Here is a 26,331-nt window from a genome sequence, read left to right on the forward strand (position 1 = left end):
GGACTATGAAATCATGACTTAGCTGAAATTAAGAGTTAGATGCTTAACTGACTAAGCCACCCAGGCACCCCAAGATTTTTTTTAGGTCATGACTATGTGTTAAATTTATCAAATATATTTCTGCAGCTATTGAGATGGCCAATAGTTTTTATCTTTTATTATTAATAATAATTACATTAGTTCATTTCCAAAGTTAAATGATTCTTGCATTCCTGTATTAAATCCAATTTGGTTGCATTATAACCCTTTCTCCCTCCCTCACTCTCACAACACACATGCATACAACACACATATACACACACATATACACACAACACACATACACAACACTTGGATTTGGTTTTAAGATATTTGCACCTAAGTTTTTGAGTGAATTTGACCTGTAATTATCATTTCCTGCAATGTCATTCTCAGGTTTTGATATTATGATCATGCTGGCCTCATAATATAAGGTAGAGATTATTCCCTTTCTCTTTTTAAATACATTTTTTGGAAGAATTGTATAAAATTGGAAATTTTTCTTCCTTAAATGATGGAATTCACTACCTAGGTTCTTATCTGTAGGAAGACTTTTTAAATGAATTTACTAAGAATAAGACTGTTAAACCTTTTATTCAATTGTGATAATTTATGTTTTCCTAGGAATTTGTCTATTTTATGTCAATTTTGAAATTTATTGTTATAATTGCTTATAGTACCTTCTTCTTTTTAGTGTGACTAGAAGAATCTGTAATAATACCTTTCTTTATACCTCATGTTATTTGTTCCTTCCTTTCTTGTTTATATTCTGGTGACATATCAATTTCATTTCTGTTAAAATAATTAAGTTTTGGTTTTTGAATAGTTTGTCCATTTTATATTATTGGATTTATTGGAATAAGATTATCCTATCAACTTTTAATAATTGTAGAATGTGTAATGTCTTCCTTCTTTTTGATATAGGCCTATATTTTTTCTTAGTCATTTTTGCTACAGGCTTATCAATGTTGTTTTTTCCCTGAAAGAGCCAACATTTGGTTTTGCTGATCTGTAAATATGCTTCTTTTCTATTTCATTAATTCCTATCTTACGCTTTTTCTTGCTTTTCTTTATTTTCAATTTACTCTTCTAACTTCTTGAGAACTTAGATGCTCATTCATTTTTAGCTTTTTTTTTTTTTTTGGTATCATGTGAACTTAAAGATATAAACTACCCTTAATACATGTCTTTAGATATATATATCTCACAATTTTGCTATGCTGCATTTTTAATATCATTCAGTTCAAATTATGTGGTAATTTCCATTGTGATTCCTTCTTTGAACCATAGGTTACTTGGAATTTATATTAGTTTCCACCATATGGAAAATTTTAAATTATTATTATTGTTGCTATTCACTCATAGTCTTGTTACATTTCTTTGAAATACGTTGATATTGCTTTATGGTGTAATATCTGATCAACTTTTTTAACCTGATCAATTTTTTTTAACCTGATCAATTTTTATAAGTGCTCCATATGTATACTGTAGCTGTTAGATGCACTATTTCATGTGGGTCATTTATGTCAATTTTTAAAGAAATGGTATACTTCTGAGTAACTATCTTCTGATCTAATCAGCTACTGTAAGTTACTATGTGAATCTAGATTTGTCTTTCTCATTTCAGTTTTGTCAATTTTTAAAGTGCAGGTTTGTATTATTTTGTTAGAAGATTATATCCATCCTTTTAATCACTATAGCATTCAGTTATATTCTCTACATTTCTAAGATTTGACAGTCCATCAGACAGATTTACTTACTGCTCATTCAATTAAACATGCAGGGAAGACTAGCAAATTCCATTAGAACAACTAAACTATTTTGTGTATACAGACATTATTAATGGTGGAACATTTTTGGAAATTTTTAAGGTAAATTCTAAAGAACTCATCTAAATGTCACTCTGTTAACAGTAACAGCATATGCATTCAACAGGATTTAGAAAACTTAAGAAAATAAACTCTTGGGTTTATATTTGCAGTTTCTCTTTTTCTTGCCAGAAATTTCTCAACTTTTTAAGTCTTCTAATATACTGATTTTTGCTCTATTGTTTCACATTTCACTTTTCTTTTTCCATTTCTTTGGATATATTCACTTTCTATCTTGTTTTAACCTTTCTTCTGTTTTAATAAAAGAATTCATATCTATACATTTCAATCTATATTCAGGGTACTAAGTACTAATATAATGATAACTTTCATCTCTAAATTACTAATCTGCTTGGGTATTTTTAATAATTTCTTGTTTTTTCATTTTCCTTTCAATTCTTTCATTTAAAAAGTATTTTTAATATATTTATTTTCTGCTTTTGGGGAATCCCGTATCTTCAGGCTTCGTGCATCCAAAGCCTACAGATACTGTTTTTATAGTTCTTTTACTCTTTTATAGTTTACTCTTTATAGTTCTTTTACTCATTTTAGATGACTGGTTTTTGTGGGATGAGTCACCCAGGTGATAGGAATCCTTATCCATAATTCATGTGTGTTTTTGCTAGGAATTTTCATTAAAGTTTACTATTCATCACAGAATTTGGTCGTCGGTTTCCTCACAGTTTCTGTCTTTTCGTAGGAGGAACTCCCCTCCACTTCCCTCAGTTCTTCCACTGACAGCGGTGGCCCTTCTAGGTTCCAGCTATGCTTTGTGGTGGGGTGATAGGTAGAGTGGGGTCACCAATCTGGTTATCCCACTTAGCCTCAGCCTCTGCCTTATTTTCCTTGCGTCTGTAAAATCACATGATCTAGGACTTTGCTACTAAAACTGTGGCCCTCCGACCACAAATATCAGCATCACTCTGTTAGAAATGCAAAATCTTAGGTACTGGTTTCAAAAAGTTAAGTATTTTTCTATTTTGGCTTCGTTGCCTGCCCTAACAGTGTACACTTATATGTACATTTTTTCAATGCTTTCTGTGTTCATTAAGAAGTTGCATAATAATTTTAGGATCAACAGCATTAGCTGTTTAAAGCAGAAAAAAAAAAAAAACCCACGAAATCGCAACGTCTGTTCTTTAGTGTTTGCTAAGACTAGCTTCTGTCCGTTGCTGCGTGAGTGATCGCACACTATTAAAGGTATTAGCGAAGATTTGTGCTATGGTGCCTCTGCCAATTTCTACTAAACTCATCAGTGTCCCCCAACACCCCCTACTCCCCAGCGAGGCTTCCCGCAAAGCTTCGACTGGTTCAATCACAGTAGGCCACCAAACCACCGCGAAAACCCGGAGTAACGGATTTGGGGCGTAGCTAGGGTCCTCCGGAGAGCAAGGAGCATTTACGGAGCCTGCGCAAAGACGGGAGCGCGCACATGCGCAGTGGTCGGTGCTGGGCCGCGCGCCGGTCGCTCCGGGAGGCTTGGAGGCTGCGCGCGCGGTTGACGTGTTCCGTGGCTGCGGAGGCGGCGAGGCTCTGGGAGGGGAAGGAGCGGAGGGAGGGAGGGTGAGGTGGGGGCTGAACCCGGAAGTGGGTAGGCGCTGGAGCGAGCGCGCCGAGAGTGGAGCTCAGCGGCTGGGAGCCAGCGGGGGAGCCCTGGGTTCCCGGTAATGGATTTGTGGGGATTTTGCCCAGGAAAACTGGGGTGGGAAGGGTAGCGGGTTCGCCGTCGGCGAGCGCAGTCCCCTCCTGGGCAGGGCCTGGGAAGGCTCTTCTGTTTCCTTTAGTCGTCCCTCTGGTTGACCCTACTCCTCCTGCTCTGCGCCCCTCCTGGGGCCGTCTCCTGCCGGGTGATTTTGGCCGCGGGACGCTGTCTGTCCCCGAGGAGGTGTGCCTTGCCCGCCCTGGGAAAAGGCATGTTAATGGAGAGACCTGGATTTCGCGGCCGCGACGGCCTTATTGTCACCAACCCAGCGTCCCTAAAACCATGAATGTAGCGCGCCTCAACCTGCACCCTCAGTGTTCTTGGAAGGATCGTTCCCTTTTCGCCCTCCTTGTCTCCACCCTGTTCGTGAATTTAGGCACGAAAGGTGTGCTCTGGCTTCCTTTAAAATTATTCTTTTGTTGGCTGTCTTTTATAACCCGGCCCTCCTTGTTCTCCACCCTAAAACCTTAGCCACGAATGAGTGGAAGCTGTGACTTTATCATAATTTAGTTCTGATTTGGAAACGATTAGTAGACGAATGCCTTGAATGATTTGGGATTGCTTTGCCATAGAGTTATTTTACGTGGTTCTTACTCTTTTGCAGACCATGAAACCCTCGGGCACGCCCCTCCAGAAGCTGTTAACCAAGACAATCTAGTTGTTTTTTTTTTTTTTTAAATAAATCCCTTAAGACACTTATGAAGTTTCTTGTTCTGAAATTGTTGTACTGCAATGAAGAAAAGGAGAAAGGTTACTTCAAATCTTGACGAGAAGATCCACCTAGGCTACCATAAAGATTCTTCAGAAGGAGATGTTGCAGTGGAGTGTGACGAAGTAACCTACACTCATTCCACAGAAAGACCGACTCCTGAAGCTCTTCACTGTTACCAGGAACTTCCTCCCTCGCCAGATCAGAGAAAACTTCTGAGTTCTTTGCAGTATAACAAGAATTTGCTGAAGTATTTAAATGATGACAGGCAGAAGCAACCATCTTTCTGTGACTTACTTATCATAGTAGAAGGAAAAGAATTTAGTGCACATAAAGTTGTTGTTGCTGTTGGCAGTAGTTACTTTCATGCGTGTTTGAGCAAAAATCCAAGCACTGATGTTGTCACCCTGGATCACGTAACACACTCAGTTTTTCAGCATTTGCTTGAATTTCTTTACACATCAGAATTTTTTGTGTACAAATACGAAATACCTCTTGTTTTAGAGGCAGCAAAATTTCTGGACATTATAGATGCAGTTAAATTGCTAAATAATGAAAATGTTGCCACTTTTCAGTCTGAGCTGTCTGAAAAGTCCTCACCAGAAGAAACACTAAGTGAATTAACTGGAAGACTATCAAATAATCATCAGTGTAAATTCTGTAGTAGACATTTTTGTTACAAAAAGTCTTTAGAGAATCATTTGGCTAAAACCCATAGGTCCCTTTTATTAGGGAAAAAACATGGGTTAAAAATGCTGGAGAGAAGTTTTTCCACGAGAAGATCAAAAAGGAATCGGAAGTGTCCTGTTAAGTTTGATGACACCAGTGATGATGAACAAGAAAGTGGCGATGGGTCAGACAATTTGAATCCAGAACATTTTGATAAGGAAAAGTCAGATAGAAATGATTCTGAGGACCCTGGAAGTGAATATAATGCTGAAGAAGATGAGCTAGAGGAGGAAATGTCAGATGAATACTCTGACATTGAAGAACACAGTGAAAAAGATCAGAATGATGCAGAAGAGGAACCTGAGGCTGGTGATTCTGTAGGAAATATTCATGAGGGGTTAACTCCTGTAGTCATTCAGAACAGTAACAAAAAAATACTGCAGTGTCCTAAATGTGATAAGACATTTGACCGCATAGGTAAGAAAACTTTTTTCTGTCTCTAATAACTTACTTTTCTGGATATTTTAAAGGTGATAGTTAAAAATGAACTTTGAAGGTAACTTTTAAAAGGAATATTTAATGAAGATGGGTATTTGATAGGCATTACATATTTTATCCTGTTTTAAATTTCTTTCGATTCAGGAATTTAAGGTTTTGGGGGTTTTTGTGGGTTTTTTTGAAGGAATTTAAGTCTTTTTAGCCTTTATTTTCTCTTCCTCATGCCCCACTAAAAGGTGACAGATCATTAGTTCAAGTATTTGGTATGGAAAAACTCCACAGAGTATTAATAATTATGAATGTGGTGCTTTGATTTATATGTTAATTTCATAGCTAAGTGCTGTTTTCAAGTCATAGAAAATAGATTATATTAGATTAAATTTAGTAGTTTGTCTACTATTTCCCCTTGAACATGGCAATATCTGAATTAGAAATGTAGTCCCTTCTCAGTGTAGGCTTATAGTTAAGAATAAAACTGAACTGGATATAATTTAATTCTGTTGGTAGAGACTTTTGGAAATGTCTTGATTAGTAGTGATCTTTGGTTATTACAATAACAAATCAACTTTTCCTTTATTAGAAAAGTATATACAGGAAATGTGATCTCTAACCTTAAGTTAAAAATATGTCCGTGAACATTAAATTTCAAGAGGTCTAATATTTGGAGATATCGTACAGGAACTGTTCAAATGTGAACTTTTAAAGTGCAACAATTATTTCTATATAAATCATAGTTATGAAATTGTGAAATATATTCCACCACATACAATGATAAATGGAACATTTAAGTTCAGTTTGACCTTGTAAAATTACTTCTACGGTTTAGTATATCCCCATGTATCTTGCAGTTTTGAGTATTTATGTTATTGGGTTAGGTGGAAATTGATTTTATAAGGTATTAGTAATCATTTGCTCTCAAAATATGGGACAGTACACACTGTGGCATAAGTGGTAACCTTTTTTGGCTTTTTATTATGCCATTGAATCTCCAAATCAGAATATCTTTGACAATCCAGTTTAATAATTAGTTATTACTGTTTTTACTGTGTTTGAGGCTCTGTATAAAGGTGGATAAAATAACTTTTCTTGGGTAACTCTATTGGAAGAGCATAGGAATATAAGGAACTTGCTAAACTCAGCCTGGATAAATGTTCCCTTAGGGTTATAAACAAGTGCTATGAGGAGTATAGAGAAGGGAATAATTTTTGACTGGGACACCTAAGAACATGTTATCTTTTCAATGGATTCTACTTCTTGGACTTTGTATTCTTAGTGCATGCCTCCCTCTGTTCTGCCTTAATTTGACCTGATTTGACTTGAGATGAGTAAGCAGGGGTCAGTTCCCAAATGGCATTGTAGGCCCAATACTTACATCTCAAACACAGCACTGTGAGATTCTTTAAGAGAGAGGAGTTCTATGTTCAAGTAAGATTGAAAAAAACTATATTGTATAATTCATGGTCAGTATTAACTCTGTCAAATTCTCTGGTAAAGAAACTTGGTAATTTTATTTAGCCTGGCATTTTCTCAAATTTTACTGTAAGACACTTTTGTGGTACTTCTTGTAATTTCCAAAAAACAAACAAACAACAAAAAAAACCTACAGTTCTTTGCACACGGTTTGGGAAAACACTGCTCAGGATTAAGTTGCTGATGTACTAAGAGGAGGATGTTTTGCAGCTTTTTTTACCAAGGGCAGCCTAGATAACTGTGAGAATCAATAGGTCACATTGTAGACTTACTTGTAGCCTACTTTTCTGAACGTATTGGACATTATACTCCTCTTTTATCCACGCTTCTCTTTTGCTTAAGTCTCCTTGGGGCTGCTTGCCTTTCCCCAAGATTAAGAGAGAGAGAAAGATTGGGATTGAAATTCTATCATACTAGTTAAAAAAGCAGGAGTTATACGGATGTCAAACTGCCTGCACTTTTGAGTCCAGGTCTTGGGCAGGTTACTTAACCTGTCTGCATTCTTGTTTCCTCATAGTGGAGTGGGATGGTGCTAATATAATGCAAATAGTACCTTCTCGTGGAGATTATTATGAGGATTAAATGAGATAGTCTTGAATCATTCAGAATACTGTGTGAAATTTAGGTGTTCAAGGAATACTAGCTACTCTTATTGTTCATTAGTTTAATATAGTTATCGAGTATCTCTAATGTGCCTACTACTGCTAGACAGCTATGAAATGATGTACTCTGTGTTCTCAAGAAGGTTAAAGTAATGAATACATGCAAAAACACAGTCATACTGTAGTGAAGATAATCTCATCAGGAAAAATTCAGAAGACTAAAGGAAACAGGGAAGATTTCATAGAGCAGGTGGCATTTGAGCTGAGAACTAGAGAATAGGGAAGGATTTATAGGGCAGAAGGACCAACATATGTGAATACGTTGAGGTATATTGTGTTCTGGAAATTGCTGAAGGGTGGGTGATCTCACGGTGGGTGAGGAGGCATATTGTAAATGACAAGAGATGAAGATTGGCACATAAGCAGAGGTTAAATTTTGCATGGTTTTTATGCTGTAACAGAAGAGTTTAGATTTTATCCAGTGAGTGACCAAAACTTGAAAAAACTTTGACAAAGGAAATGAGGGCCTGTTGAAGTTTTAGGAAGGTCTTGCTGGCTTCAGTACAGGGAATGAAATTTGAAAGGACCAGAAGTATATTGTGGGCTTGGACTAGGAAGATGAGTAGCATTGAGAATGGGCTGTTGGATGAGGGTAGATCAGAGAGTTGCACTGAAAATAGATTAAGTGGACTGGGTGATGGATAGAATTCAATTGTGAATTAGGAGAAGACTTGTGTTTCTTAAATGTCCTCCCTCCATTCTCATGTCCACCAGAAATCCTGTTTATTCTTAAAAACAAAAACAAAAACAAAAAAACAGTTCAAGGACTGTTGAAGCCTGGTGTCATCCACATTCCTATCATATGATTTAAAGATGTCTACCTTGATTTTTGGTTGTTATTTATTTCTCATGAGATTTTAAGCCTGAAACTTTTGTATCTTTTGGTTATTGCCCTCTCTTGATACCCAGGGTCGTTTCAAATAACAAGTTTTCAGTAAGCTCCTATTTAGCTGAACTAAATTGAAAGGTGAGTGTCTGACTTCACTTTGGACTTGGAAGAAGTCAGTTGGGCTTCTTTATCAGGTTCTGACTTTGCTGTCTTGGAGTGGGTTATGATAATTAATGAATAAGCTGTGGGACCTGCTGGAACCATTAGCTCCACAATATGTAGTCCACTAATTTGATTCCATTACTTTGAATCTTTTATCCTTTCTGATGCATTTAATAGTTGCTTGGAGTGGGACTTCTGATCCAGTTATATTTTTCCTTAGGCTACCAGCTGTCTTCCTCAGTCTATTCTCATGCAAATAAGAGTCCTTTGACCTTTCCCCCTTAAGGTTAAAGTGGGTGAAAAAACCTAGTGGGTGAAAAGGCAAAAATAGGGAAAAGATGACAGATGGGATGAGAGAGAAAATTTGGATAATTTATCTTTTTTATTGTTCCTAGTGGGAACTAAAATCTTTCCTTGGATTAAATTTACAATCTCTTCTAGAGGTAGAAAATGTTTTATAGCTTTTTAAAAAATGTGACTGTCTAGACCATCCTGACAGAGATTCCAATTTGTTCTTAATAGAGAAGAGTTATAACAGTGACACAATACTTTAAGGTTAAATATCTTAGTTATGTATTCTTTAGAGTACGCCATATGAATAAATTCAAAGAATAATAGAAGATTTAGCAATATCAGATATATAATGAGCTAATTTGGCAATGTTTCTCTTTGTAAAAACTGCTCACAAAACCTGACAAAGGTAATTTTGCATGACCTATATGGGGGAATAATAAATTCTTAAGCACAAGGTCAAGTTTTTCATGTGAAAATTTCTTTAGAAGTGTCTTTTCTTTCAGAAAAAAATTCTGTGGATGAAATTTGTTAATGTTATGTGTTTTGGTAATCAAGAGTGGTCGACATAGTAGATTATTCTCTGAAGGAATACAATGTTTTATTGAAAATTTATTTGAAATGCACACTTTGATTTATTGTTGAATTTTCCCCACCCCATAAAAAAAGAAGTGGATATAGATGACTATATTTATGCTGAGTGCCTCCCACACTGCTACCAATTTTCTTAAATATGCAATTTAATATCTAATTAAAATTTTTCCCCACTGGCCCCTGGAGATCTACCTGACTCTCATGGGGTCAGTGTTTCCTCAGAAGTTATGTCTTTCTATTGTTCAGAAATGCAAATCCATAGAGATAACTGGCCTTGCAATGCCAATATGCATAAAATTGAATTAATAACTTCACAAAAAAGTTTTTTCACTTCAGATATTCTTAATGTCATAATGAATCATTCAAATTTATATATTTTCATTGGTCTCCTTGGACTCATGAATTTATTTAAATGAATTTTTTAAAATTTTGGCTCTTTTGGTTTAAATTTTTTTTTTCTTGGTTAAATCTTAATTCTGGTCTGTAGAAAAATGGAAGTTTAATAGTTAAAGGTGCTTTTGATTTTTAAGTTAACTGTCATTTTGATGGTTTTAATATTCAACTACATGTAACTTAATCATTAAATTAATCGTTTAAAAATTACACAGTATACTCTTGATTTGTTTACATTTTTTCCATTAGTATGTGTCATTTATATAATTTTAAAAAGCAAGTTTTATAAAAATGAAATGTGAAAACTTTCATAGTCAAGGAAAACTTTTTAATTCCATGCAATGACCTCAATCTTTTCAAAATTAAAATTGTGGGATTTTAGTACATATTGATAATGTTTGGATTCTGTACTTTTTATCTAATTGATGTGTAATAAAGGTTAAGGATCTAATCATACATGCCATATTATGATAGAAAAAGAATAAGATCAACTCAGAAGACATTTTCCCAAAGATATTATAGCAGTAATGGTCTGATTATACCCTGCAAAAAACAATATAAATCTGTGTTTGGGATAGTTCAAGGTCAGAGATACATATATTATTATACAATATGCATATTTACACATGTGCTTATACATAAATTGAAGCAAAAAAAATGCACAAAACTAGTATTAGTACACTCTGATATTTTCTACTCTATTCCTTTTTCTCCCCACTGCTAGTCACAACTCAAGTAATTTATTTCATGAACACTAATGAACTTTAGTTTGTAAAACACTGACTTAAACCATAACATAGTTCAACTCTTGTTCTATAAAACCTACTTATCTGTAACATTTATCAAAAGTCATTTCAGATTTCACCTTGTGGCACACAAGAACATTTCCCCCAATAAATTCCAGTATTAAATCTCATCCCTTGAACACAGCAGAAGTATTCGTGGTAGAGTGTGTATATGCATGTGTAAATGGAGAGTACATCCTAGAGGTGGCAGACAGAGAACAGAGGTGATAGGCCATTTTAACAATGGCAAGTGGAAAAAGTCAAGTTCTTCCAGTGTTCTCAGAGAGCTGAAACCCCAGTTTGATCTGTTATAATGTATATTCATATGTCAGCTCTATCCGTATTTATATTTGAGGTATAACTACATGTCTGCACTGTGACTAGTAATCCATATAATAATAGTAATAAATGACTGATTTTTATTAGTGCTCACTATGTGCAGGAATGTTTTAAGCATTGTGTCTATATTAACTCATGTACTTCTCAGAGCCCCATGCAGTTTTAATAAACGCAGGTACAGAGAAGTTAAATATTAGCCTAATTAAGATCACACAGCTAATTTAGCAGATGACCAAACACTAAATTTTCTAACTACGTATATGTAAGAAATGCATCAACCATTATCTATATGGTCTATATATAAATACCTAATGGATTTTTCATCATACTTTTGTTTTTCTTGGCCCATAATTGTCAACCTTGAGGAAAATACTTTGGTTCCCTTTCCTGGGTATTTTTATGTAAGTGCAATGTAATTAATTTTTAGGTAATATACTATGTGTTCATTAAACTTAATCATACATAAATATATATAATAGATTGGTGAGCTCATTTATTTTTTTAAGTAGAAAAATAATTATGATTGGGGTGCCTGGGTGGCTCAATCTGTTAAGTCCGCCTTCGGCTCAGGTCATGATCTTGCAGTTCATGAGTTTGAGCCCTGCATCCGGCTCTCTGCTGTCAGCACAGAGCCCACTTCAGCTCCTCTGTCCACCTCTCTCTCTCTGCCCCTCCTCTGCTCTCTCTCTCAAAAATAAATAAACAAAAAAATAATAATTATGATTATCTTTTTTCCTCAGTGACATAGAATATTTTGGTTTTTTTCTAATTTCCGTGATCTACATAGAATATTTTTTAAGTATATGACTGAAATACCATACTTTTACATTAGCTTTGGCCTGAAGACAAATTTACACATTTATTTTGCAGGGCAAAGCAAAGCTAGCTTTTAACTGAAAACTGCTTCTCTTACCAATAGTATTTTTTCTTATTTTTATTGCTTTTTGCTCAAAAGAATCCTTGAAATTTCTATTTTAAGCTACTAGATGTGCACATTCACAACTTCTATTACAGAATAATAATAGCCAACGTTAATTGATAACTTAGACACCATTAGAAATGCTTTAATGTGTATTCATTTATGCCTATGACAGTCCTTTGAGGTAAATACTTTCATTCCATTTTTTTCAGCTGAGCAAGATTTGAGGCATAGGGATGTTATTTGTTCAAGGTCACATAGTCTGCTATTTAAAGAGCCAGCATTCATATCTAGGTACATGTATCCAGGATCTGTGCCCTTACCTGTGATGCTGTTCCTTCTCTGGACTTTAGAAATTTCTGTTCTAAATAACGATGTGAAAACATTTTAGTCTAAGTAGGAATATAAATAAAAATTAAGCCAAAAAATATCTTTGTATTTCATTTTTTATTGTAACTTTTTCTCCTGGAAAGTCTATGTTAAAATTTCTTGATTTTTTTTTTTTTTTTTCCCTGTTGGGAGAAACCTATAACATTGTACAGAATTTAGGTGTGTATTCAGATAATACAAATCTCACATTAGTATGATTCCTGGTATCTGTGCATTGATACCAGTTTATTTTTTCCTTTTCCTGCTTTCCCTGATACTGCCCATATATGTTGGCTTCAGCACTTTAGCGTTATGCATGCATCAAAGTACAGGTGATTTACTTGTTTTCTCATATCTTAGGAGTTGGAGAGATATTATGTGAATATGTTGTAGTGAAGTATAGGTTTTGTTGAGAATTCTAGATTTGTCATACCCTTTCCAGATTACCTTCTGTGGGAAGAGAGATAAAACTATCATATATTATAAGATACATAAGCATATTATTTTTCCTTTTTAATATGTTTTTAAAAGGACTATCAAATCTGAAAATTTCAGTTCATGGATATACATAGTAAAAGTAAAATATAAACACTAAGTGTTAAATGAAAAATAGATCTTTGCTGAAGGTCAATTTTAAATGAAAAAAATATGTATATTTCAGGGGCGCCTGGGTGGCTCGGTTGGTTAAGGGTCCGACTCTTGGTTTTGACTCAGTTCATGATCTCACAGTTCATGAGATCGAGACCTGCACTGGGCTCTGCGCTGGCAGTGTGGAGTCTGCTTGGGATTCTCTCTCTCCCTCTCTCTGCCCCTCCCCTGCTCATGCTCACTCTCCCTCTCTTTCAAAATAAATAACATTTAAAATATATCTATATATTTTAAAGTTTTAAGTTCTGACAGTTTGCCTACAGAATGTTCAGCAAATTTACCCAAAGTCTTGTTTTTTAAAATGTGTAGACACGAGGGGCGCCTGAGTAGCTCAGTCGGTTGAGCATCCGACTTTGGCTCAGGTCATGATCTCAGGTTCCAGCCCAGCGTCGGGCTCTGTGTTGACAATTCAGAGCCTGGAGCCTGCTTCGGATTCTGTCTCCCTCTCTCTGCCCCTTCCCTGCTCACGCTGTGTGTGTGTCTCTCTCTCTCTCAAAAATAAATAAGCATTAAAAAAAATGCAAACATGAACAATTTTTTCTAATGACCCAAGTTTTCAAGGAAGGCAGTGAGGTCAAAGTAATAAGTCTTGAGGTTTATCAGAGATATATACCGTATTTTAGGTATAAACTTGTGTGTAGGTGTGTGTGTATTAAATGTTACTAGTCATGAGATTTTATTGCACTGTCAAATTTCAGTCACTTTGTACCAAATACAATGAATTTAATTTTAGTTTCTCTCTTTTTATAGGGAAATATGAGAGCCACACACGTGTTCACACAGGTGAGAAGCCCTTTGAGTGTGATATTTGTCACCAGCGCTATTCGACAAAGTCTAATCTAACTGTTCACAGAAAGAAGCACAGTAATGAAACAGAATTTCATAAGAAGGAGCACAAGTGCCCTTATTGTAATAAACTTCATGCAAGCAAGAAGACTTTAGCCAAGCATGTTAAGAGGCAAGTATTATCTTGCTTCCATAATATACTTTATTGTGCCTTCTAATTTAAATATGGAGTAAGCTAAAAAGATTTATGGAGTGCTTGTCTCCAATTCTTTCGTTGCTTAGTATTTTGCAAACATTTTTGATTGCAAATATATTTGATTACAGATATATTAAGAGCAGCAAATGTTAGTTTATATTTTTTATTGATGCTATTGAGATGAAGTTTTTTAATGTTGAAACAAGAACTATAGAAGTTTAAGATAGCATTTTGGTCATCCTGTTTTTTATTTGGGGTTTTGGCAAGTATATTTTCAAAATCTATGTTTTTAGACCTAGGAAACTTATTCCTCATGCTCAACTTTGTCTTTAGTGTATAAAAATTTGTGAGAGAAAGCATGTTTAGTCAGTGTTCCATATTTAACTTTAAGAAAGGAAATTTACTGAAATTTGGACTAAAAAAAATCAAGTGAATTACCTTAAAGATTATCTGTGAATAGCTAGGTTTCTGAATGTATTTAAAATATGATTACATTGTCTTTGACTATTTCTGCATAAATTTAGGCATATACATTCATTTATTAAATGTTAATGATACCTATATTCTTAAGGTATTTACATGTGTCTGTCTCTTAATGAAAGAAATCAGTGCCTGATTCTTACAGTCACTGTTGACAGATCATATGGAATACTGACTTGACTAATGTAATCTTTTCCTAACAGTCTTTTTTTTTCCTTATAGATTTCATCCTGAAAATGCACAAGAATTTATCTCCATTAAGAAGACTAAGAGTGAAAGTTGGAAATGTGATGTAAGACCTTTTAATTTGTAGTAAAAAAACAAAATAAATATAATGTTACCTTTGGGGAAAGTAATTAGATGTTAAAAAAATATAAACTTAGCTTATCTCACTTTTAGAATCTTACACAAAGTTATCTTAATATTTATAAATTAAACCCCATAAGGGTTAGTGTTTAGATGGTGGACCTGATGGAAATCTTAGTTTTTATTTCTTATTTAAAAAAATTTTTTTTTCTTATTTATTTTGAGAGAGTGACAGAGGGAGAGAGAGCAGGGGAGGGGCAGAGAGAGCAGGGGAAAGAGAATCCCAAGCAGGCTCTGCACTGTCAGCATGGAGCCCTGTGCAGGGCTCCAACTCATAACTGTGAGATCATGACCTGAGCCAAAACCAAGAGTCAAACGGCTCAACCGACTGAGCCACCCAGCAGCCCCAGTTTTTTAGTGTAACTACCATACCGTGTACTTATGTTGTGTATATAAACTGACATTATTATACTAACAGGAGTGTAAAGTGTTTAGAATTTTCCCTCCATTTCTAGTTATCTGTCTCAAAACTCAGGGGCCTTTAACAACTGTCTTATTATATCCCACCATTTTGTGGGTCAGTCATCTAAATTTGGAGAACAGCTTTGCTAGGTAATTTGGTTCCACATGTTGTCATCTGAAGTCACTCAGTTGTTTTCAGCTGACACAGATGGTCTGGTGTGTTTTGGGGCCACTCATGGCTGGAACTTGATGTTGGCTGACAGCGAGGAGCTTAGCAAGGACAGTTGGCTGGGGACCTTGGTTCTTTTCCCCTTTGGTCTTTTCATGAGGCTACTTGATCTTTTTTCTAGCATGGCAGCTAAACTCTAAGAAGCCTAGGTAAAAATGATAGGAGTTTTTAAGGCCTAGCCTCAGAAGTCACTGAGCATCACTTTTAACACATTCTGTTGGTCAAACAAGTCCCTACAGTCAGGTCAGATTTAAGGGGAAGGGAATTCGTTTCTGTTTTTCCAGTAGTAGCAAAGAATTTTTAGATACCTGTTGCACCACATTCACTAACATCTTTTTCATTATTTAGGTAAATATTGTTTAAAGGAGTCACAGGCTGTCATTTGTCTTCCTTATTTTCAGGCTTCAATGTATTTATACAGCAAAATTTTCACTGTCTCTCTGATTTCAGCTTGTAGGAATTGAAGTTAGTTATTAATTATTTGGGTCTACATAAGTTGGTTTCTTTTCCTTAATAAACTTCATTATACTCAGCTGTAAAATGGTGATAATAATTATATCTACCTCGTAGGATTATTGTGAGAATTAAGTAAAATAAACCATGAATTATTTAGCATGTGCCTGGTATATAGTACATGCTATATTATTATTGTTGTTGTTACTGTTGTCATTGTTAACAGCCCCCGCCTTTTTTAATAAAAGAAAATTGAGACTTTATTTTTCAGAGCGGTTTAAGTTTTACAATATAATTGAGAGGAAAGTATATTGATTTCCCATACCCCACTGCCCCCACAAATGCCTGTTCTCCCCCATTAACAGTATTCCCCTGAAGTGGTATATCTGTTACAGTGATGAACCTTCATTGACCTCCCCCTTTTTAAATCTTGTGTCTGCCAGATTTCTCTAAAAAGCTGTATCTCTTCCTTTTGACTACTTTAAGAGATAAATTCTAAAATTATTTTTCTGCAGTTTCTTGCTCCTATTCCTAATTAAGTATATGGCAACAATAATAAAACCTATTTATGATATATAAGTGATTTAAAAATATAAATTTAATGGATTTTAGAAATCTTGGCTAGAATTAAGGTATTAAGGTTACTGTGTAATCCTAGAAATTAGCCTATTAGAAATGTAAAGAGTGGAAATTCATCAACCTTTAGTATGAATTTAAAATAATTCCTTACTATAATTCCTCCAAGGCTTTTTTTGCATGATTAAAATTTGATTCTATTTTGGGTAACTTTTCTGTTGGGAGAAATTTTCCTTTAACTGCTTGAATTCATGAGTTTATTTCTCATCATGAGCTTTGTATTTTATTTTTAATTCAGGTTTCCTTATGTTTTGCATACATTTCTCTTAGATTTGTAAGAAATCTTTTACTCGAAGACCACACTTGGAGGAACATATGATTCTGCATTCTCAAGATAAACCTTTTAAGTGTACCTATTGTGAAGAACATTTCAAATCACGATTTGCACGGTTAAAGCATCAAGAAAAGTTCCATCTGGGTAAGCAAATTACTTTTTCTAAAAGCAGTCATAGTAATTATTGATTATCACATCATGCTAGAGGAGCCTGCTGCTGTTGAACCACTTAGGGGAAGGAGGTCAGATAAATTGGGAGGAATACTGGATTTGCTGCTGTTCCTAGAGATGAGTAAATATGTTTATGTTTTGTTTTGGTGGCAGATGTGTCTGTAGTCATAAACAGCATTTATTCATAGTTAATTGGTGGATAGATCTGTGAGTGCTTGAATAAGGCATTTTTGTTGGAAAAAACTCTTTTCTTAAGGGAATAAAATTAACTTAGTGTATGTGGAATTTAGCATTGTATTTGACAAATCCTCTGTCTAATGCTTACGGCCAAGGTGGAAACCTGTGTGCCAGGTGGTAGTACAGTTAGGTACATTTATGACAGTCAATACTGCTAGGGAATTGTCGTCATCCATAGTAGAGGCCATTTGCTGCGCAGCATTGGTAGTGTAGTGGTGAGTATGGCTGCCTTCCAAATTATAGGCGTGTGTAGCTAATACACCAGAAAATAAAGATTAAAAAAAAAAAAATCTTTGTGCTATACAAAAGGTTAAAATAAATGAAGTTAAAAGTAATTGAGAGTAAGTACAAAGTCATAAACATGGGAATAATCTGACCTTTGGTCATTGGGGATTACAGAACTATAAAATGGTATAGAATCCAAACTCCTTTATTTATAGATGGGCTTAAAAGCAGAAGCTTTTTAGGTACAATCTGAACAGTAATGTCATATGACTGACAAAAACTACTGTAGTTTTAAACTGTACTAATAAAAATCTATTGGTCAGAATCAGGGAGGTAATTATCTCACTGATTTTAAATTCATCTGGAATACTGAATTCATTTCTGGATACTGCATTCAAGGTAGATATTGACAAGTACATTCTCAAGAGGTGGGTAATTGTGGTGACATAAGGTCTTAAAATTGTGTCATGTGAAACACTTTTGAAGGACCTTGAAATTTTGTTTGGGAAAGGTAGAGCACCTATCTTCGAAAACTTTTGAGACTTTATTGTTCAGTAAGGAACACTTAAATCTTTATAATTGTATATAAGACTAGTGTATGCTGGAAGATTATTTTTTAGCTTAGTCCTTTTTTGAATTGTCCTTAGTAAGTTGGTCTATCATAGGATTTCATCTTGGCATTTCTAAGATACCATCATATGAAGCAAGTTTTATAATTATCAGAAATATAGTTGGAGACACGTTCATGATTGCATGTTGCATGTGAGAAGTTTCTTTATACATTAGTTCCAGGAAAAAGAGTTTCTCTTGGGGAATTGGTGGGCTTCTTCCTTTTTGAGGTGAAAATCATAGGCAATCCCTTTTTGTCCCATGTTATAGAAACATCATAGCAAAATATAATAATTTTTATAGTGAACGTATTTGTTTCCACTTCCTTTTTCTGTTCCTGATTTTCTATTTCAGCTTTTGTTAAGTATATCATTTAGTAAATAAATAGGCATTCTAAGAACATTGAGTGGAAATCCTAAGGTATAGATTTAGTTTCAATTTAGAAATCTTTTAAAGTATTGGAACTCACACATTGAAGTAAGTTGTCTTGCACAATAGTTATTTTCCTATCAGTAAAAGTATACAAGCAGATTCTTGAACTGATAACAGAGTTGTTAAAGAAAGCATTCTTGAAAAGATGGTTGAATTAGAACCATGTGTGCATATGTTTTATATATGTACATGTATATATTGCATATGTAAATATATATGACATATGTATGTTTTGTATACACACACACACAAATTCTTTTGCATCCCATCTCTGTTTCTGTTTACTTGAATCACTGTATGTTAGGTTAGTGGTTCAGGTCTGAGGTGTGGCCCAAGAATTTGTATTTCTAACAAGTTCCTAGGTGATGCTGATGCTGATGGTCCAGATACCACACACATGAGTATTACTGCTTTAGGCTATTCTGGGTCATATTCACACCGCCTACATTAGGATTATATACTCTGTAAATCAGAGGGAGTGATATCTAAGAAATACAATCTGAACAGTTAGGGCAGAAGAATTTTTTTAATGTTTATTTATTTTCGAGAGAAGATGCAAGCAGGAGACGGACAGAGAGACAGGGAGGTAGAGAATCCCAAGCAGGCTCTGCCCTGCCAGCACAGAGCACGACATGGAGCTCAGTCTCACGAACTGCCGAAATAAAGAGTCAGAAGCTTAACCGAGTGAGCCACCCAGGTGCCCCAGGGTAGAAGAATTTTTAATGTATCTCCATGTGTAAGTGTAAAAGTTACAGTGGGCTTTAAAGTAAAATCTTCTAATTTTATCCTATGTAGAGAGTTGGAATGAAAATCTGCTTTACTAACTTCCCAGCATAGCTTCATAAATAGAAGTTCAAGTAAGTTTAACTGTATGCAAAACTGGATATCTAATAGAGGGGAAAGAATGTAGGTATTTCATTTGAAAAACTCTGATAAGTAACTGAGCATGAAAGAGAAAGCTGCTTTCTTTCTTCCCCCAACTGGAGCCTTCAGTAGCACATAAAGTTATTTCACTCTCTGCCTAACTTACTCTTGCTGTAATTTGCTCATCTTAGCACTTTATTTACTTCATTTCTTTATCTTTGTGTTTATGCTGAATCTTTTTTTCCCACCATCTTGGAGCCTTTTTTGGTGAAGAGGGATGTAAGAGGAGGCGGAGATTTTCCATAGCACTGCTTTGCTTAACCCAGTGCTAAATATGAATTAAGAATCAATAAATACTTGTTGAATGAGTTAATAAATGAATGAAAGACTCAGATCTCATGGAAGATGAAACAAAAATATGTTGAAGATACTTAATACATTTTGAGGTCGTCTCTCAAAAACGTGTTGAAATTCCCCCCAAAACTACTGTGGCTACTGAACTGTTTTGCTTATAGATGTTTCTGAATTCCAGTGTCCAAATGCCATTTTCTTTCCATTGTTCTGCCATGATTAATTTCTCATTAGAGTTCACAATAGAGTCCACAGTATTTTCAGTCTAGGCAACGTCGTTAAAAATGTGTGGTTTTGAGGAACGACAATATATTTCCAGATTATGAACTCTTTGAAGTCCTTTTTTATTCTACCAGAGTTTCTCAGTACCCCTTCTCCCCAGAAATCTGGTGTATAACATTTTTTACTTTATTCTAGTCTGATTTCAAACTAGGAATTGGCCATTTCAATTTATTAATCCATTACATTATTCAACATTTATTATATTAGATGCCACACCCTAAACTCAGCTCTAACCATATAGAGGTGATTGTAACTTGCCTTTTAGGAATGAACAGTCCAGAAGAGAAGAGAAAACTATAAATAAATAACTTTATTGTGTTATTTATGTACTTACAATGGTAGGTATACATAATTGGTGTATGTACTTACAGTGGTAGGTATACATTGACAACATGCCCATTAAATTTAACTTAGTATCGATTCTTTAAACTTTAAATGTACACTTTCTTTCCTTTGTAGGTCCTTTTCCATGTGATATATGCGGTCGCCAGTTTAATGACACTGGAAATTTGAAACGCCATATAGAATGTACCCATGGTGGAAAGAGAAAATGGACTTGCTTTATCTGTGGAAAATCAGTACGAGAAAGGTGAGGAATTATCTACACACCCAGAAAAATCCTGGTACTATTATATACAAATAATTAACAAATATAGTTTAGAAGGATTAGGGTAATGCCAGATGTGAGATGCTTGAATTATGCTTTAATTTGAAATTTAAGGATATGTGAAGAAATTATATAAAATGTTAGAGAAGATGATATGAAATCAGGATTTTCAGGTTTAGATAGTGAATTTAACACAGGTAACATTTCTTTCTGGAACTCTAATAAAACTACATTAAAAGTTATTGATTGACTGATTTAAAAGATAGTAAGCTACAGAGACAGGGAGAACAGAAAGATGACAAGAATAACACAGATTTGGAAACTGGAAAGCAGATGAATCAGTGGTAACTGACTTAGCAGGTCTAAGAAACACAAATCCCAAGGTGGTGATGGAGAAATTGAGAACATAGTTTACAGCAGAGAATCCACAGAAGGAATAGGAGTAGGCAGTATCAGATGCCTCTGGAACTAGAGTGAAGGGGAAGCAGAACAAGGAGCACTGGAGTAAAAACTTCTTTAGAAGTTCTGTTCTTTGGATTTTCTTCTTCTTTTTTTTTTTTTTTAATTTTTTTTTTAACGTTTATTTATTTTTGAGACAGAGAGAGACAGAGCATGAACGGGGGAGGGTCAGAGAGAGGGAGACACAGAATCTGAAACAGGCTCCAGGCTCTGCGCTGTCAGCACAGAGCCCGACGCGGGGCTCGAACTCACAGACCGCGAGATCATGACCTGAGCTGAAGTCGGCCGCTTAACCGACTGAGCCACCCAGGCACCCCTCTTTGGATTTTCTTCTGACACCCACACAGGTCATTGCTGGTGGGCACCGACCCCTCTCCCAATTCAGCAGATATCTGGACTGGACTATACCATGTTGTCATATGATGAATGCTTTCTGAATTCTGGAAGCAGTGAGCCCCAGGCCTTATCCCTTCTGACCTCTTGAGTTTTAGATTTTATTCCCCCAGCAGTAGTTAGAAAACAATTCTCTGAAAATCTGAACAACGAAAGTGCAAATATATTCCCTAACAAATAGTACACCTAGATCACCTACTCTGAAGTCATCAGGGCCCCCTCATGCTCTTTGACCATCCCATCCACTTTTTAGTCTATCACACTTAATCATGGACAGATAGAAGAATTAAAAAACAGAGAAAGAAAACCTTTAATGTGAAAGCTAGATTCCAACACAATCAGGAAGGGGGAAAAAAAAAACTTGAAGGAAACAGATTATCCAGAAAGATGAAAACTTCCAAAAAAAAGAAGATAAACAACTGTTATGGATATTCCATTGAAGATAAAGTTGAAGATAAAGAATCCATTACACAAGAACAGGATGCTATATAAAAGAGTCACATAACAAATCACATTCAAAGTATGATAGACAAAGTAAACAGCCTAATGGAAGGATTGAAGAATGAAGTTGAGGGAATCTCCCAAAAGGTAGAGCAAAAAGATACAGAAATGTAAAATAAGGATTAGAGCATTAGGGAACCAGTCAAGAGGTCTAGAAAGAAAGAACGAATAGCGAAAATAGCAAGGGAAAAAAAATCGTCACTGAATAATTCAAAATAATTTCCCAGAACTGAAGCACATGAGTTGCCAGACTGAAATTACTCATCAAATGCTTAGGACATTAGATGAAAATAAACCTACTCCAAGATATATTGCTGTGATATTTCAGAACACTGGGGACAAAGAGAAGCTTCTATATGCTTCTAATTTTCAGGGAAAAAAAGTTACATATGCTGAATTACGAATTAGAAGTACTTGGACATCTCTCTGAACAGCAACACTAGAAATAAGATGATGCAGTTGTACTTTCAAAATTCTGAAAGAAAAGTATTTCCAGCTTAGAATTCAGTTCTTAGTTAAACTAACAATCAGACCTAAGGATCATAAAGACATTTTTCATGATACCAAAAAGGTAGTCTTTGATGTACTCTTTCTCATGAAGCAACTAAAAGGCATGCTTCACCAGAATGAGAAGGTAAACTGATGAAGAGGAAGATGAGGGCTACGGGAAATAGGAATTCTAATACTGGGGGGAGGCAACAGGAATTCATAGGAGGATGGTGAATGAGGTTTCCAAGTTGTCAGTTGTGCAACATGTGTGTGCAATGGGTAGTTAGCCCACGCTAGTAGTAGTAGTGACCCATGACACGTTGGGGCTTGTCATTGCTGAGATCCCTGCTAGCATGTTTCCTCTTTTAAGAACTGGGAATCAGAATGCTAGAGCAGGTCCGACCCAAAATATTTTTAATTTAATGTGGTAAGAACTTTTAATATGCGATCTACCCTCTTAATAAGTGTTTAAGTGCATGATACAGTATTGTTAACTGTAGGCACGATGTTGTGCAGCAGACCTCTAGAATTTACTCATCTCGCATAACTGAAACTTCATACCTATTGAGTAGCAACTCCCCATTTCCTTCTCCCTGATTCTGATTCAAATTCTTATCTGTGCTCTGCCACTGTATGGCACGTGTATGCCAGTGAAGTTCCTATGATTATATTTACGCCTTGCTGCTTGATTTGACTGAGGATATTTGTTTGATTTCACAGAAATGTTTTTTGACCTGTCCATGGGAATTAGAGATAGTTCATAGTAAATTTGGAAGCAAAGTGTATACAATAGCCTATTTACTTTGACTGTATGTATTTCTGTCAGACTTCTCGTACTTGATCCACTCTAGATTGTCAGATGCTCTGATTGTGGTGAACCTTATGTTTTCCGGTATTTATTCATGACTTTCCCCACTGACATGCTGGAAAGGGCTTTTGCTAGTGCTCAAGCAAGCTACAGCCAGACTTTGATACAGAGACCCTATTCATTTTATCTTGTGGGCCCTTTAACTAATAGTGGTAATGTTACTAGATTTGTACTTGCTACTCAGTTTTTCAAAAATATACAGTATATTGTTTAGTGATATATACTACTAGGTAGTAAAACAAAGAAGAGGGGGAATGGTTGACATACGTGGTTATCCCTGAGAGAACAGAGTAATGTGGAGGCATTCTAAGGTATAGCAATATTCTATGTCTTACTCTGCATGTAAATGTAATAATACTGTTCTTTAAACACTATTCATATTTTATATCCTTCAGCATATAAAAGTTCCATAATTTAAAAACATTAGAAATGCCACTTTCTTAAAATAACAAACTGATATCATGGTAAAATACAAAAATCAGTATGCTATATTTATATGAAAACTTATATTTATAGACTGGTAAATTATACTTTATGCCTTATAAATTATTTTTATCTTAAAGGTCTTTCTATAAAAACAAAAAGCAGACAAACCAAAAACTAAAACAACCTTCCATCTTTTTACTTTTAATTACTTAATACATAGGAGTGCGAGGATAGTTTTAGGAATGTTTTCCCCAAAGCTGGGTACACCTGCAAGCGCCGGGGTCAAGTGTTGCTGGGCCTTGTAGAAGAGCACCATCTACTGGCATAGATGAGGCATTAACAAATGAGCCAGGTCAAGTTATCCTTGCAAAATAAGCTACATTAGGCTTTGTTTTTATGACTAAACTAGTTTTGTCTGCTCAGGGAATTTTCAAGGCTGGTCTCTGTTTTTTATTTTAACAAACCCATATCGTGTCAGTAGGGCTGGAGGCTTTAGAAAAGGCAATAATTGTATTCTTTATATTATTTCCCTTCTTCACATTGGCATCTGGAAGTCACAAACACCTGTAAAGATTTCCTTGGCTTAAAACATTCTTTTAATAGATACTGAGCACAATTTGAAAGGAATAGTACTGATAAACTGGATTCCTTCTATATTATTAAATTCTCTCCACTAAAATTCACATCAGTTTTACTTAATTTAGTAGTGACAGTTGAGCATTTTCCATTCTACTTCTTGAAAGTTGCTTAAGCTATATAGTTAAATCTTTGAGCAAACCAATGGCAAAGGAAGGCAAAGTTAATTTTTTTTTTAAAGAAGAGAGACAAAACAAGCATGATTATGTGTTCATGAGACTAATTCAATAAAAAGCAAAAATACTGTTGGAGAAAGGGAGAATTGCCATAATATCTTTAGCTTGAACACCTTTCTAGTAAGCTTTCTAGAAATCTATGTTTAATATAAATATTGGTATTAAAAAAACTTAAGATAAATGTGTATTTTTAAAATATAGGACTACTTTGAAAGAACATTTGAGAATCCATAGTGGAGAAAAACCTCATCTTTGTAGTATTTGTGGACAAAGTTTTCGTCATGGAAGTTCATACAGGTAAGTCAAGCCATTTTTTCTCCGTATTAAGTAAGGTAAATTATGTTTCTTTTAATTCTCTATTTTCTTATCATTGCATTAGTTCATTGGTGAATTAAAACATTTTCTAGTACTTGTGGTAAACAAAATTATGCAAAAAACTGTACTTACAAACTTTTCCCTCTACATTACAGCTTTTAATATTGTTTTCATTCTGTAGTGCAAAATATTAAATAATTTCTTCATCACGAAGTTTGCTAGATGCTGTACTGTCTGAGTCGCTGTCATTTAAATGTTTATTTCATTACTTAATCTTTTAATTAAATTCATTAAAGCTCTGATGTTCTAATCTCAATGCATTTTGTCACTCTTGGCTATCAAAGAAATGGTGTGAAATATGGCAAAATTGAAAACTGTAGGATTATCAGTTTTGGAAAGTCTTTTGTGTATTATTTGTAACCTGTGTAATTGTTTTTATAGCTGAATTCCTGACCACATATGCAGTTTGTGAAAAGTTGGCTTTTTCCTGAATAAATAATAGGTGACTACCTACTGTGAGATATATGTACATTTTAAATTTTTATTAATGCTCCTAAGATTTTTAATCATAAGGCTTTAATTTTTATACTTCCATTTATTATTTACCTCTTTTTCATTTTAAACAGAATGTGCCCCCTTTAGATGTAGTTCAGTCAATTTCGCTGGTTATAGTTATGGAATAAACACCTGTTTTGGCAACTTGAGAGCTTGTTTGGAGGTTCTAGCAGGGGAGCGCAGCTACTTGTATACCCTTGACCGAAGAACGGTCCTCCTCTATCGGGGAAGGTCGTCCTCTTCAACCGATCGTGCAGCTTCGGGAGAGACGCACATGGAGCGGTGAGGGAGGAAGGGGACACCCGCCTAGCCAGGCAGATCAGCCAAATCAACCCTGGCGATCAATGGGGTGACAGATGTCGCAGCCAGATCGCCCTCACATCGTGTTTCGGCAACTTGAATGGGAAAGCTATTCATTTCACTAGGGTATATATAGATGGAGGATTATGGGGATATGAATAATTCAAGTTAAATGAATTTGAATAGTTTAAACCTTTATAATCTGTCTTTGGGTGACTATAAAACGAACCGGACTTTGGTTAGTGTGAAGAAAAGTAGCAAATGTAACTGTCAGCAAGTTGATTACTTATAAAATTTACTTAATTCTCATACATCAATTTAGAAGTGGTATCCATCGTCCAGGATAGGATTCTTAATTATTTGCTGTATCATATGTTTAAGTCACTTACCTTATTTGTCTAATTCCTTCTGACTCATTCCTACTTTTGGTATCTCTGAAACTCCACCAGCAGACAGATAACAACCCTAGACATTTAGTACATTCTAAAAAGTCAGGAAGGAATGCCATCCAGACATAGTGTATATGCACACGTTGAAGTGCTTTTGTGAAAGAGGTGAGTAGCAACCCTGGAGTAAGGTAGTGAAAAGAGTGGGAAAGATGGAACATCATAGATGTAGAGCACATAATGTATGAGGGTGGCTGAGTAAACAGCCCAATTTACCTTACTTAATCAAGATTTTCCCTTTG

General features: G+C 35.2%; 1 protein-coding gene across 1 annotated transcript in view; it reads left to right on the forward strand.

Annotated features, from left to right (window-relative positions):
* Nucleotides 1-3,434: 3,434 nt before the first annotated feature.
* Nucleotides 3,435-26,331, forward strand: part of ZBTB41 (zinc finger and BTB domain containing 41) — a 47,254-nt gene continuing 24,357 nt past the window's right edge. The window contains exons 1-7 of the mRNA XM_015079966.3: nt 3,435-3,550; nt 4,193-5,443; nt 13,676-13,883; nt 14,610-14,679; nt 16,744-16,891; nt 20,378-20,507; nt 24,675-24,770. Coding sequence (XP_014935452.1) covers nt 4,321-5,443; nt 13,676-13,883; nt 14,610-14,679; nt 16,744-16,891; nt 20,378-20,507; nt 24,675-24,770 — 1,775 coding nt within the window. The 5' untranslated portion in view covers nt 3,435-3,550; nt 4,193-4,320. The remainder of the gene's footprint in view (nt 3,551-4,192; nt 5,444-13,675; nt 13,884-14,609; nt 14,680-16,743; nt 16,892-20,377; nt 20,508-24,674; nt 24,771-26,331) is intronic.

Source organism: Acinonyx jubatus, chromosome E4, assembly GCF_027475565.1.
Source record: "Acinonyx jubatus isolate Ajub_Pintada_27869175 chromosome E4, VMU_Ajub_asm_v1.0, whole genome shotgun sequence".
NCBI classification, from domain to species: domain Eukaryota; kingdom Metazoa; phylum Chordata; class Mammalia; order Carnivora; family Felidae; genus Acinonyx; species Acinonyx jubatus.